The 13,205-nt window shown below is 37.9% G+C and overlaps 1 protein-coding gene across 1 annotated transcript in view; it reads left to right on the top strand.

Moving 5' to 3' along the window:
• MSH2 (mutS homolog 2) overlaps nt 1-12,701 on the top strand; it is an 81,571-nt gene extending 68,870 nt beyond the window's left edge. The window contains exons 11-16 of the mRNA XM_021701213.1: nt 1,699-1,796; nt 4,296-4,541; nt 5,596-5,800; nt 7,160-7,407; nt 9,823-9,998; nt 12,253-12,701. Of these exons, the coding sequence (XP_021556888.1) occupies nt 1,699-1,796; nt 4,296-4,541; nt 5,596-5,800; nt 7,160-7,407; nt 9,823-9,998; nt 12,253-12,423 (1,144 nt within the window). The 3' untranslated portion in view covers nt 12,424-12,701. The remainder of the gene's footprint in view (nt 1-1,698; nt 1,797-4,295; nt 4,542-5,595; nt 5,801-7,159; nt 7,408-9,822; nt 9,999-12,252) is intronic.
• The last annotated feature ends 504 nt before the right edge of the window (nt 12,702-13,205 follow it).

Genomic DNA, 13,205 nt, shown 5'->3' with positions numbered 1-13,205 from the left:
AATAATCTTCCATGATTTGGGGTGGGGGCATATATCTTTTTCCTTCTGTACTATATTAGAATTTATGGCAGGCCTTACACCCACCCCTCCTGAATATTCCCAGTACTTTACAGGTAGTTTTGTTTATGTGATCCCCTTTTATCCATTTATTCAGCAAGTATTTTGAGTGTTTATTATGTGCAGTCATTATTCTGGGTGTTCAGACACCCCAGGAATGAAAACAATCTGTTCGGTTTGTTTCTTGTAACAATTTTGAAATAAATAGGTTTATTTCTTTCATTATTTAGATGAAGAAGCTGAAACTCCCAATTCCCCAGGATTAGACAACTAAAATTAGGTACTCAACAGCTAGCTCTCCTATTGCCCAATTTAGTAGTAGTTGTTTTTCCAGCAAACTATATCTGATTCAAGTTATATCCAATAATGGCTTAACTGAGATAGAACTTTGGGGTATTAAAACCATCTTCAAATCATCATTGGTTAGTTACAAGTAAAAGAGATTGAGCTGAATGACCACATTTAGTCTAAAAGTTGTGGAAGATTCATTTGTTCATTTTTGTCAACAAATTGAATGCTTGCTGTGTATCTGATTCTTTGATCATACAATTTTCCTTCTTAAAATCCTCCAGTATCTGTCATCCAGGAAAATCTATTGTGACTTGCACAGTCTGGTCCCGTCCCCATCCACTTTCATCTCTTATTTGCTCTCCTTCACATAGTGGTCTCACTTTCACAATGTCTTTGCCTCTTGCTTGTCTTCCTTTAATTCTTTCTGTTTGCCTGTTTCCTAGCAGTCTTTGCTGCTGCTGCTTGCCCATGCACTGTGCCTGAGCTGCATGTGTGGGTGATGCAGTCAGCTAATCCATCAAGTTCACAATTACTGCCTTGGTCGATGTCCTCCTCCATCTAGTGAATGCTTCCCCTTCTTTCTCTTCTCCTCTGTGCCCCCAATCTTGTCTTTTTGTTTTTTATTTCATTCTCTTTCTTTGATATCGGTGAATATTTTTCCTTTACTTTATTCTCGTCCTTCTTCTTTTTTTATTTCAACCTATAGTTTTCATTTTTTTCTTTACTCAATAAGATTTGGTTTTCAAAACATTTTCTTACTTTGACAACCTTCAATATCAAAAGACAGCCATACTACAGTAATGAGAGAAACTGTGTGGTGTGTGTGTGAATTTGAAAAGGGGGGATGGGGATGCCTGGGTGGCTCAGTCAGTTAAGCATCTGCCTTTGGCTTGGGTCATGATCCCAGGGTCCTGGGATCGAGTCCCGCATCGGGCTCCCTGCTCATCGGGGAGCCTGCTTCTCCCTCTGCCTGCCACTCCCCCTGCTTGTGTTCCCTCTCTCGCTGTGTCTCTCTGTCAAATAAATAAATAAAATCTTAAAAAAACCGGGGGGGGAGATGGCCTCTATCTGAAATGAGGATGAAGACTTAATTCCATTTAAATATTTTAGAAAAGGTCACAGATCAGAATTCTACTCAGGGGAATAAATGTTATAGCAAGATTTGTGCCAGTGAGCTCTTCCAAACAGTATAAATGTTAAATACACTGAATTCCATCCACATCTGTCCCTAATGAGTTGCCCATTTTCTACTCACATTTTCATTTTAATTATTGTTTTGGTGCTTTATAGTACACATTACTTTAGTAGATGTTTTGATATTTTTAATAATGTCATTATCTTGACTTGCAGTAAACTGACTTCTCTCAATGAAGAGTATACCAAAAATAAAACCGAGTATGAGGAAGCCCAGGATGCCATTGTTAAAGAAATTGTCAATATTTCTTCAGGTAAATTTAATAGAACCAATACATAAAATGTTCTGAATATAACCTGGTTTTTAGTAATAGAAAAAAATATCAGGATGTTTCAAGAGTGGTTTTTTAAAAAGCTGTTACATACTGTGACTATTATGTTAGGCTACCTATTAAATAATGCATGCTGTATTGTGGTGGGAAAAGTAACTGGAAATAACTTAGAAAGAGAAGCTAGTGCAGGCTAAGGAATGGGAATACCCTGAAAAACACACTGCAGAAAAGCACAAAATTTATTGTAGTTGTAACAAGGAACAGAAACACCAAGGACTAAAGGCACTAATAATATTAGATTATCTATGGGCCCATGCTCTAAGTTTTGGAAATAAATATCACTGAAAAACAAATAGAAAATTACGCATGAAACAAGCCTTTCCAAGTTCTATGTGCCATTTTGTAGATTTTCAGAGTTCTTCTGGAGGCACTGTTTGAGAAAATTGCATGGCTTGACACTATGGTATTGCCCTTGGCACAGAATGAAGCACAAGGTGAGGCTGATGTGTTAAACTGGAAGGTTTTGCCTGTCATCACGTGTGTATTGACTATAACCGTTATTGTGCCTTTCAAAAATATACCAAAGAACTACTTCAACCAAGGGATCAAAGTTGGCATTCTCAGTAATGGGACAAATGACATATATATGCTTCCGGATGTGAGGTAGAGGGAAGAGCACAGTATTGCCCATGTGGTATTCTTGACAAAAATGTTTAACCTGATTGTTAACAAGAAGGGAAAATGGAGATAAATTTAGATTGTGGGACATTTTTTTAAGGCTTGTACTCTTTAAAAATGTCTGTGTCATGGTAGCAAAAAAGGAATGGCCAGGATCTGTTCTAGATTATAGGAGACTTAAGGAGACACGACAAGCAAATCAGTAGGTGGTCCTTGAATGGATCCAGGACTAGGAGTTGGGGATGGGAAAGAGCTATCAAGGACACTCAGGACAAATCGGTGAAGTTTAATAAGAGAGAACATGGTACTGGTGTCGTATTTCTTGAGTTTGTATTGTGAGTAAGTAGGAGGATGTCCTCGTTTCCAGGATACTCATGCTGAATTATTGAGTGGTAAAAACTCATTTAATATGTACTTGTGTCATTCTATAAATTATTTTACTATTATGAATTTTATAGTAAATCAAAATAAACATAAAACTTAAAGGTTTTTTTTAAATTTTATTTGAGAGAGAGCACAAGTGGGGTGGGGAGAGGGAGAAGCAGACTCCCCGCCAAGTAGGGAGCACGATGCGGGGCTCAGTCCCAGGACCCTGAGATCATGACCCAAGCCAAAGGCAGACACTTAACTAACTGAGCCACCCTGGTGCCCCTAGAGTTACCTTGAATTTAAATGAAACCTTTTCTTGGTCTATACACATTATCTGTATTTAAAAATGTAATGGGTTATCTTTATGGTTCTTTATCTTGCTATTAAATGAGACTAGGTGATGCTGTTAAGAGCTAGGCGATGTGAGATACCTTAAGAGGCTTCAGTTTTCCTTTTTTAAAGTAGCTACAATAAGTACTCCATTAATGTTTAAGTAATTCTTGCAGGTTCTTGTTCCTACATGATAGGGTAGTGTGAACCATTCCTTTCCTTTTTTTTTTTTTTTTTTTAAATGATACCTGTTACGTAAGACAGGAATAAATTTAAAAGTGGTGAGACAGTAACAGAATTATTTGTATTCAGCCATTCATAAGTTAATTTTTATTTTTAAAACATTTTATCAATTCTATGGGGAACAAGGGAGTCAAAGATGAATCCTATATCCTGCCATTTCATTAATTCTCATGAATGTCCTTTGAAGCTTTTGACACATTGATGCCCGTGTGATAGTTCTACATAATGTATGGGATGTTTTACCAACCCCTCCTCGCTATTAAAATTTCAGAATCTGTTCTATAAATTTTGACCATTTTTATTGTTGAAACATGAATTGCCTGCCACCTGTCAGGGATTTTTTAGTGTACATAATAGCTTTTAGTTTTAATGTTCTAGAAGAGTAGAATCTCATTGAAAGTATTTTAAGTGACAATTATGGATCTAAATTTTGCTAAAATTCAACTGCATGTGGTACTGATGGGGAGGAAAAGCTCAAGTAACACTCATATGGTCAGGTTTATACAGGCACAGGCCTTCATGGTCACAATTTTGTATCTTACAACCTGGTGTTTGCATGTATCATGATAAGCAGCTGTGTGTTCTCTGTTTTAATGGATTTTGGTAAGGGAGGGCATCACACTCTTCCTATTTTTGAAGTCTATTCATAGTAGGGGAAGATGTAGTAATACGTTTTAACCTTGGAGGTTTTAGATGTTCCTTTGAAGTTTAGTTATGGCAAACTTCTGTTAATTTTTTAAGTACATAAATTAGAAAATGGATTTTAAATTCCTAAATAGGGAAGTTAAATTTATTCCTCTAACTGCTTATATGTATTTTCTTTATTCAGTATTTCTGTGCACATTTTCTATTTTTATACAGGCTATGTAGAACCAATGCAGACGCTCAATGATGTGTTAGCTCAGCTAGATGCTGTTGTCAGCTTTGCACATGTGTCAAACGGAGCACCTGTTCCATATGTACGACCGGTCATTTTGGAGAAAGGACAAGGGAAAATTACATTGAAAGCATCCAGACATGCTTGTGTTGAAGTTCAAGATGAAGTTGCATTTATTCCTAATGATGTTCACTTTGAAAAAGATAAACAGATGTTCCACATCATTACTGGTAATATATAAATAAATAAAACAAAAAAACCCCCACCTAATTTATGGGCTTTTTGGGGGGGGGTCATGTTTCCCCTTTTTTATGTTGGAGTGGAAATATTTAAAACTGATGAAGAAAATCCTAGTTCTTGATGTTAGAAATGGAACATGTTATTCATCCTAGTTAGTAATATGTTCACATTTGGGTTAGAGGGAAGATTTGGAAGGAAGGGGAGGCCTTAGGAGCGAAAGTCATCTTTATATGAAACTTCTGTTCCAGGGGTTTAGTGCATTTAAAAATGAACATGCCTTCAAAGCCAGACCTTTTGATAGTGCGTCATTGAAGGTCAAGCAGAACTGACTGCTGGAATGACCTCAGCCTAGGGTAGCAATTCTTTTAAAGACATGGGACTGTATTCGTGTGAAATATGAAAAAAAGTTTGCTTATAGACTAATGCAGCCTGTCTCTCAAGCTGAAGTATTTTTAGATCTTAACCAACCAGATTCTAGAGAACAAAAGTGGAGGGGGTAGTCTTTGACCAGATATATTTGGGAAACAGTCAGAGATAATATTCTAGTTCCCCAAATGGATTTTCAAGTTGTTGATATGATCTAACCCAGACAAATAAATTATACTTTAGCGAAAAATAGGGTTGTGTCTTAGGGCTTTAGTGTGGAATTTAAGTGATTTGAAGGATTAGACCGTACTGACCCATTCACTAATAGCCTCGTTTATTAATGAATTACTGTGTTTAGTTAATCAATTAGATGTGTACTACTCTTCTGGATGACATAAAATTATCGTGCAGGCAGTTGTATGAGCTGTGGGAAAATCTATGGTTCTTCTAGGCAAATTATAGGTAAGGTATATTTTTTATGGTCCTGTCGATGAAGGGTGCAGTGTAGGTTTGTCTGAAGGGAGAATAGCAATACTCTGGCGGTTGATGGTTCTGCTGCTTATATGCCGTATCTGTACGACCAGGTGATTAGTCACCAAAATGCGATTTAGGACTAGCAATTTATTAGTGGCAGAAATAAATGCATAATCTTGCTTTTTGATGTAATTTATTTTAAAGGCCCCAATATGGGAGGTAAATCCACATATATTCGCCAAACTGGGGTGATCGTTCTCATGGCCCAGATTGGGTGTTTTGTGCCATGTGAGTCAGCAGAAGTGTCCATTGTGGACTGCATCCTGGCCCGTGTAGGGGCTGGCGACAGTCAGTTGAAAGGAGTCTCCACATTCATGGCTGAAATGCTAGAAACTGCTTCTATTCTCAGGTGAGTGATTTTCCCAGTCCTCTCAAAATGGAAATGAATGTCCCTGTCCTGTTAGAAGTACATTTGCAGATTCATTGATAAAACATTGGAGAACCTTTATCTAGTTTAATAGTTTTCTTGTGAACTTTATGCACTTCATATTATCTTAAAAGGGTAATTGTTAATAGTTGAGGAAAGCTTTGATTTTTAAATTTGTCTTAAGGTTTTTGGTGGTTGTTCGCCTTATAACCCCCACCACTGCCGTGCTTTTGCTTGAACTGTTCACAGTACCTGGAATGTTTACCCATGTCCTTTCCAATCTTTAAAGGCCTTAGTGACAGAAATTCTACTTCTCTGATGACTTTCCTTGTCACATAAGCCTCAGGTCATGGGTATTTCTTCTCTGAACTCTTTGACATGCCTGTAATTACTCGGTTTTTTGTTTTAGGGGTTACTGAAATCTTTTGTCTTTATTTCATTTTTTTAAGACACTTCTTTAAAGGTAGAGAAGCTATCCCTTCCGTTTCTTGGTGTCTTCTAAAGCACATCACATATAGTAGATGCCTAGTAAATTACTATTCATTGTTTGTGGGGAATTATAGAAGCAGTACAAGTGTTTGGTATAATAATTGGTCAACAAGCTAATATTCATAACTTAAAAATTAAAGAAATAAGCAAAAGATGTCAGTGGCAATTCACAGAAAACAAATGACCGGTAAGCACATGAAGAACTGTTGCATTCTTGGGGCGCCTGGGGGGCTCAGTCAGATAAACGTGCAACTCTTGATCTCAGCTCATGTCTTTTTTTTTTTAATGTTATGTTAATTCAGCTCATGTCTTGATCTGAGGGTCGTGAGTTCAAGCCCCACATTGGGCTCCATGCTGGGTGTGGAGCCTACTTTAAAAAAAAAAAAAAAGTACTGTTGCATTCTCTAATTGAGAAAAAAAAAAAAATCCTCTTCTTACATTTGGTTAAAGAAGAGAAAAGGAAGAATGCTAATATCTGATTGGTAGGGCTACGGCCATCGTGCACCAGCTGTGTGTCCATAACCTGACACCCTTGTGCCATCTTCATGCGGTATTTTCTAAAATCTGGGCTGGTTTGATTGGCAAGAAATGAATGATAGCTGATTCAGAAATTCTTCGATTACTAGTGAGATTGGTAATTTAAAAAATATTTATTCACAATTTGTTTCCTTTTCCATCAGTTGTTTATGACCATGCCCGTTCTCTTTTTTTAATTTACTATTGAATTTTTTATATATTAAGATGATCTGTTATGTTTGTGGCACATCTTTCCCAATGTATTGCCTTAGTTTTGTTTTTTTTTTTTGCATTATCACACATCATGGGTGATTTTCATGTAATTATGTGTTTCAGGTCTGCAACCAAAGATTCTTTAATAATTATAGATGAATTGGGGAGAGGAACCTCTACCTATGATGGATTTGGATTAGCGTGGGCTATATCAGAGTACATCGCAACAAAGATTGGTGCTTTTTGCATGTTTGCAACACATTTTCATGAACTTACTGCCTTGGCCAATCAGATACCAACTGTTAATAATCTACATGTCACAGCACTAACTACTGAAGAGACCTTAACTATGCTTTATCAGGTGAAGAAAGGTGAGTGTATACCACTGGTGTACTGTAAACTCAGGTGTGGCAGTGGGAAACTTCTACCCATGACATCATCAGTCATTTCCTGATTCTGAGTATGAATTATTGATGTTTGTACAGAACACATTTACTCTTAGTTCATAATCTGGCTACAAGGACAGGGTACATTATATTTCTGTGTCTCATAATAGGACCACTCATTATAAGACAGTTGCAGAAAGAATAACTCCTGCTCTTCAACATTACCACAGAGGGTTTTGTACTGCCTCCCATGGCAGCCTGATTTCTTGTCAAAAGTATCTACTAGATAGTAACAATAATAACCTTTGAAGTTCCAGGGCTCTTATGCTGCTTAAGGAACCATTTATTGTAATTATCTCGTTGTATTTTTAAGGGTGTGTTACATAAACAGGCTCATTTAAAGGTAGGGTTTTCACAAATCCTGAAATTGTTAGTAGTTCTCACATAGGGAATGACATCTTTTCGGAAAAGTTTGTCATTTGTGGGTCTGACAGCTAATGAGATTTACCAAATTGGTGAGATTAACGTGCTGTAAAGTTTTTGCTGCCTAGACATTTCACCAGTCATTGGAATAACTTTTTCAGATAGCTTTCTGATTTACCAAGAACACATTTTCTTGCAATCACTTGGTTGCACATAAGTGCAATATTATTTTTGGTTCTTTTATCCTTTGTTGCTTATGCTTCAGTGGGAATCCGTTTGACTTACTGTGTTTATTATTATTATTGATATAAAACACAGATACTTTTAGTTGGACCTGGCATTTAGCACGAAGTTGAAGTTTTGCTTTTTGTTTTGTGTTTTGTATGATAAATGGGTTCAGAATTTGGTTTAATTATTAGAGAGAGTGCGAGCATGCGAGGGGGCGGGGAGGGACAGAGGGAGAGAATCATCCCCGCTGAGCATGGGGACTGCTGTGAGGCTCGATCTCACGACCCCCACAAAATCGTGCCTGAGCTGAAACCAAGTCCGACGCTTAACTGACTGAGCCACCCAGGCGCCCCAAGAAGTGGGTTCAGAATTTAATTTTTAATTTTTTTTTTTTTTTTAAGATTCTCTTTATTTATTTGACACAGAGGGAGTGAGAGAGAGAGCACGAGTAGGGGACAGAGGGAGAGGGAGAAGCAGACTCCTCACTGAGCAGGGAGCCCAACGAGGGGCTTGATCCCAGGACCCTGGGATTATGACCTGAGCCAAAGGCAGACGCTTAACCGAATGGGCCACCCAGGCTCCCCTGGGTTTAGAATTTTTAAAAGACTAGATGACCTGAGAGAAGATAGGAATAAATCCATCCGTCGCTGTGGATGTTTATCAACATTTGCTTCTATTTTATTTTTGTTTGTTTCTCTTAGTTGTGCAGAGTATCCAGCCCAGAGTGCATGGGATATATAACTAGGCCAAAAACATTTTTATAGTTGATACATAGTTGAGGCAAAAAATGGAAGCTCCATGATAACTCTGAGCATCATTTGTATTAAATGTCTGGAAGGAATGTTGTAAGTCCATTTATTTTCTGCAAATGGGGATGAAGATAAGCTACCTAGTCTACAAAATTTACTGGTAATATGAGTCTAAAATTCCATTGTCATGAGTTTGCAGTAGTTTAGAATCAGAATAAGATTATGTAAGACTGGTAAGTAACTTTTCTAAGACCGGTATTGTAAATATTTGTATTTATCCAGCCAATTTCCTGAAGTCACTATCTCCAGAAAATGACGTAGGCAGATCTAGAGGATGGACTGTTCAGTAACAAGCCATATATTTTGAATAAAATGCTCTTAATTAGTGACACACATTTATCTTGTTTTTTTTTTTTCTTTGTACTTTATTTAATTCCTCCCTTATGAAATGAGAAAACCTCAGAGGGATAATTGAGTTGATTAATTTTTCTTCAGATTCTGATATTTGTCCAGACCTCTGAGGATTCGCTATCAAGCTTTTTTGGGGGGTATTTTTATTTTTCCTACTACATTTGTCAAGGATAAAACAAAACACTGTGTGCCGAGTCATAATTACTTTCCACTGAAAGCTTAATTAAAATTCCTTCGTCTAGGGCGCCTGGGTGGCTCAGTTGGTTAAGCGACTGCCTTCGGCTCAGGTCATGATCCTGGAGTCCCTGGATTGAGTCCCGCATCGGGCTCCCTGCTCGGCAGGGAGTCTGTTTCTCCCTCTGACCCTCCCCCCTCTCATGTGCTCTCTCTCATTCTCTCTCTCTCAAATAAATAAATAAAAATCTTTAAAAAAAAAATTCCTTCGTCTAAGTTACTGTGAAACATTTGGCTAATGTATTTGAAATACAAAATTAAGTTTCCAAATGACAAGGTGAGATGGATAAGTTCTATTTACATCAGTTGCTGTCTCTTTCTGCCCTGCTCCTCACAACCCCAAAATTTCTTCTAGGTGTCTGTGATCAGAGTTTTGGGATTCACGTTGCAGAGCTTGCAAATTTCCCTAGGCATGTCATAGAGTGTGCTAGACAGAAAGCTCTGGAACTAGAGGAGTTTCAGAATATCGGAGAATCAGAAGGATATGATGACATGGAACCAGCAGCAAAGAGGTGCTATCTGGAAAGAGAGGTTTGTCGCATTGTGTTTGTAATTATTTAATCCTGTGTTGTTAGATCTGTCAGGTCCCGTGTGATTCTAATACTTAATCATTCATTGTTGCCTTTCACTTAGATTTTGCTTGGCGAAGACTTCATTTATATCGTTTTTGATTTCTGCACTATGTACATGACCAAAAGAGAGCATGTCAATACCACATTTTTTTTCAAATTTTTTTTTTTTTTTAAGATTTTATTTATTTATTTGAGAGAGAGAGAATGAGATAGAGAGAGCATGAGAGGGGGGAGGGTCAGAGGGAGAAGCAGGCTCCCCGCCGAGCAGGAAGCCTGATGCGGGACTCGATCCCGGGACTCCAGGATCATGACCTGAGCCGAAGGCAGTCGCTTAACCAACTGAGCCACCCAGGCGCCCTCAATACCACATTTTAAATGTAGGAGGACAGGGGGGCGCCTGGGTGGCTCAGTTGGTTAAGCGACTGCCTTCGGCTCAGGTCATGATCCTGGAGTCCCGGGATCGAGTCCCGCATCGGGCTCCCTGCTCGGCAGGGAGTTTGCTTCTCCCTCTGACCCTCCTCCCTCTCATGCTCTCTGTCTCTCATTCTCTCTCTCAAATAAATAAATAAAATCTTTAAAAAAATAAAATAAAATAAATGTAGGAGGACAGGAATATTAGTCTAGGTTTAAAGGAAGTAATTCAAAGGAGTTACAGATGTCCAAGCCCTTTTTTGATTACTTCATAAACAAATAGGTCAAGTCCAGTTAATTGCACATTTACTCAGTTAATTGCTTAGTTAAGGGACTAACAAAAAAATAAACACAGTTCTGCCTTCCAGTTGTCTAGAATCTATTTGGGGAGATAATAATGAACCTGTCAAGGAGAATAATGCGGTATATGACATGTTTACTCTACAAAGCTCTTTGTGGGCAGGATGTTTCAGTTCTCATGCGAGAAGTGCATCTTAAGTTAGGCCTTCTCTGAGTGATGGGTGAAAATCACACTGAAAGGTACAGCATATGCCTGATGTATATTTTTAAAAGTAAAGGATAATTCTCTGCAATAATGAAAATAAAAGGATCTTAATTCACTGGTGGGTCCTGGCAGCATTTACTGTGGTTATGCATTGTGAGAACTTCTTGTCATGTTTTAGCTTTTAGCCAGTGAGTTTTTTGATGTTCTTACCTGAAGGATAGATAATTGTTACAGTAATAGATGAGCATGTATGATTTTTAAGCTTAAAAGGTATAGTTTTATCTGTTGTACCTGTGTAGGCAGGAGGAATGTATTCTATCTTGCTCCTAGTTTAAGTTAGGGAGGTTGCTTTGGAATGGTCTTGTTAGGAGCAACACAGTGATCTGGGGTTAGGTAGGCTCTGTTATGTAATCCCTGGTTTCCAACTAGAACAGAAACCATGTACTTTTGATAATATTAATTACATTGTATTTTGAAAAAACTTTAAGCTAAGGGAGATGCATAACTATGAATGTTAAGTCTAGATCCTGTCTGTATTTCAAAAAGAGTACACTTGTTATTTAATAGAGAAATATATCTTCTTTACCTTACCATTTGGATATCTACCTTTCAACCCTTAAGGTACTTGCTACCAACTAGCTCCGTGTATGAAAAGGAGACTTTTTAGTTCTGCTTCATATGCGATGATGAACATTACATAGTACTTACCCTTTGCCAGGCACTGTTCTAAGCACTTCTGAGCACACATATTCACTCTCCAGTTCTCTCAACAGCCCTGTGAGGTTGGTAATATCATCCCCATGTATGAATGAGGAATGTGGGTTAAGGAATTTCCCCACGATCACATGGCAAGTGATGGCCATGCTCTTTAGAATGCCAGTAACTGGCCAGTAAAATAGTAATTTAAAAATTCTGTGTGTATGCGAGTACTGAATTTTCAGGGACTATCTAGGCATTACAGTATTTATAAACCTTGAGTTCTTTTTCTCCCAGAAGATTAAGTTTATATATCGATTATAAAGGGTGACAGAGTTGGGAACTACTAAAATACTGAGCCCCTTTTCATTAGCAGCTGAGAATGTATTTATAAATACCCTTTAATAACTTGCTATGACGAAATGTGGTCAACTAAGGGCTTTCTATATATTCTGGATAGTGCACGCTTAAAATTTAAAGAATGTTCTTTGAATATTGGGTGGTGTGTTTAGATTGAAATTTAATGAAACAATTCATTACAATTTATTGTGACTTTTTAGAGAGATTTTAAAGACTAATGGAGCATTCATATGTCTTTCAGCAAGGTGAAAAAATTATTCAGGAGTTTTTATCCAAGGTGAAGCAAGTGCCTTTTACTGAAATGTCAGAAGAAAACATCACAATGAAGCTAAAACAGCTGAAAGCTGAGGTAATAGCAAAGAATAATAGTTTTGTAAATGAAATCATTTCACGAATCAAAGTTACTACATGAGAAAATCCCACCAAAGGAGCGAAGAGAATACTGATAAGCTGTTATCTGTATCACTTTTGTATTGTTTTATATTAACCCTGTTTTCATAGTGCTGGCAATTTGAGACCCATGGGATATCAACTTAATAAAGTATTTAGTAATACTTGGAGTACATTTTCAAAGATTTTTATTTTGGAAGAATGAGAGCTGTGGCTGAGGAATACTTAAATGGACATGGGCAATAGTAGGTGGTGTGTTGCATTTTATAAATAAAGTCATGTAGTTTGTGGAATTTGAAATGCGTTGTGGTTCTTTGTGATAGGACGTGTATACATCTTTCTTCCCAAATGATATGGAAAAAGCAAGTTGCACCCAAAGACTTTGCAAAAACAAAGGCTCTTAAAGCTAGAAGGGGGCGCCTGGGTGGCTCAGTCGGTTAAGCGACTGCCTTTGGCTCAGGTCATGATCCTGGAGTCCCGGGATCGAGTTCCGCATCAGGCTCCCTGCTCAGCGGGGAGTCTGCTTCTCCCTCTGACCCTCTCCTCTCTCATGCTGTTTCTCTCTTGCTCGCTCTCCAATAAATAAATAAATAAAATCTTTAAAAAAAAAAAAAGCTAGAAGGAACCATGGAAATCATTTCCATTGATCTCCACAGTGTCCATATGTTGGCAGGAGCCAGGTTGGCTGCATACTCATTAGCCAAGGAATTTACTATAAACCCGAAGTCCTAGTGTGATCCGCCTGCCTGCCTGCCTGCCTGCCGTTCTCCCACCTCTCTCTGTGGGAGGACTTAGAAATCTGCA

Source organism: Neomonachus schauinslandi, chromosome 10 (assembly GCF_002201575.2).
Source record: "Neomonachus schauinslandi chromosome 10, ASM220157v2, whole genome shotgun sequence".
NCBI classification, from domain to species: domain Eukaryota; kingdom Metazoa; phylum Chordata; class Mammalia; order Carnivora; family Phocidae; genus Neomonachus; species Neomonachus schauinslandi.
Note: the sequence above shows the minus strand (reverse complement) of the source record. Positions and strands in the feature narration are given on the sequence as shown.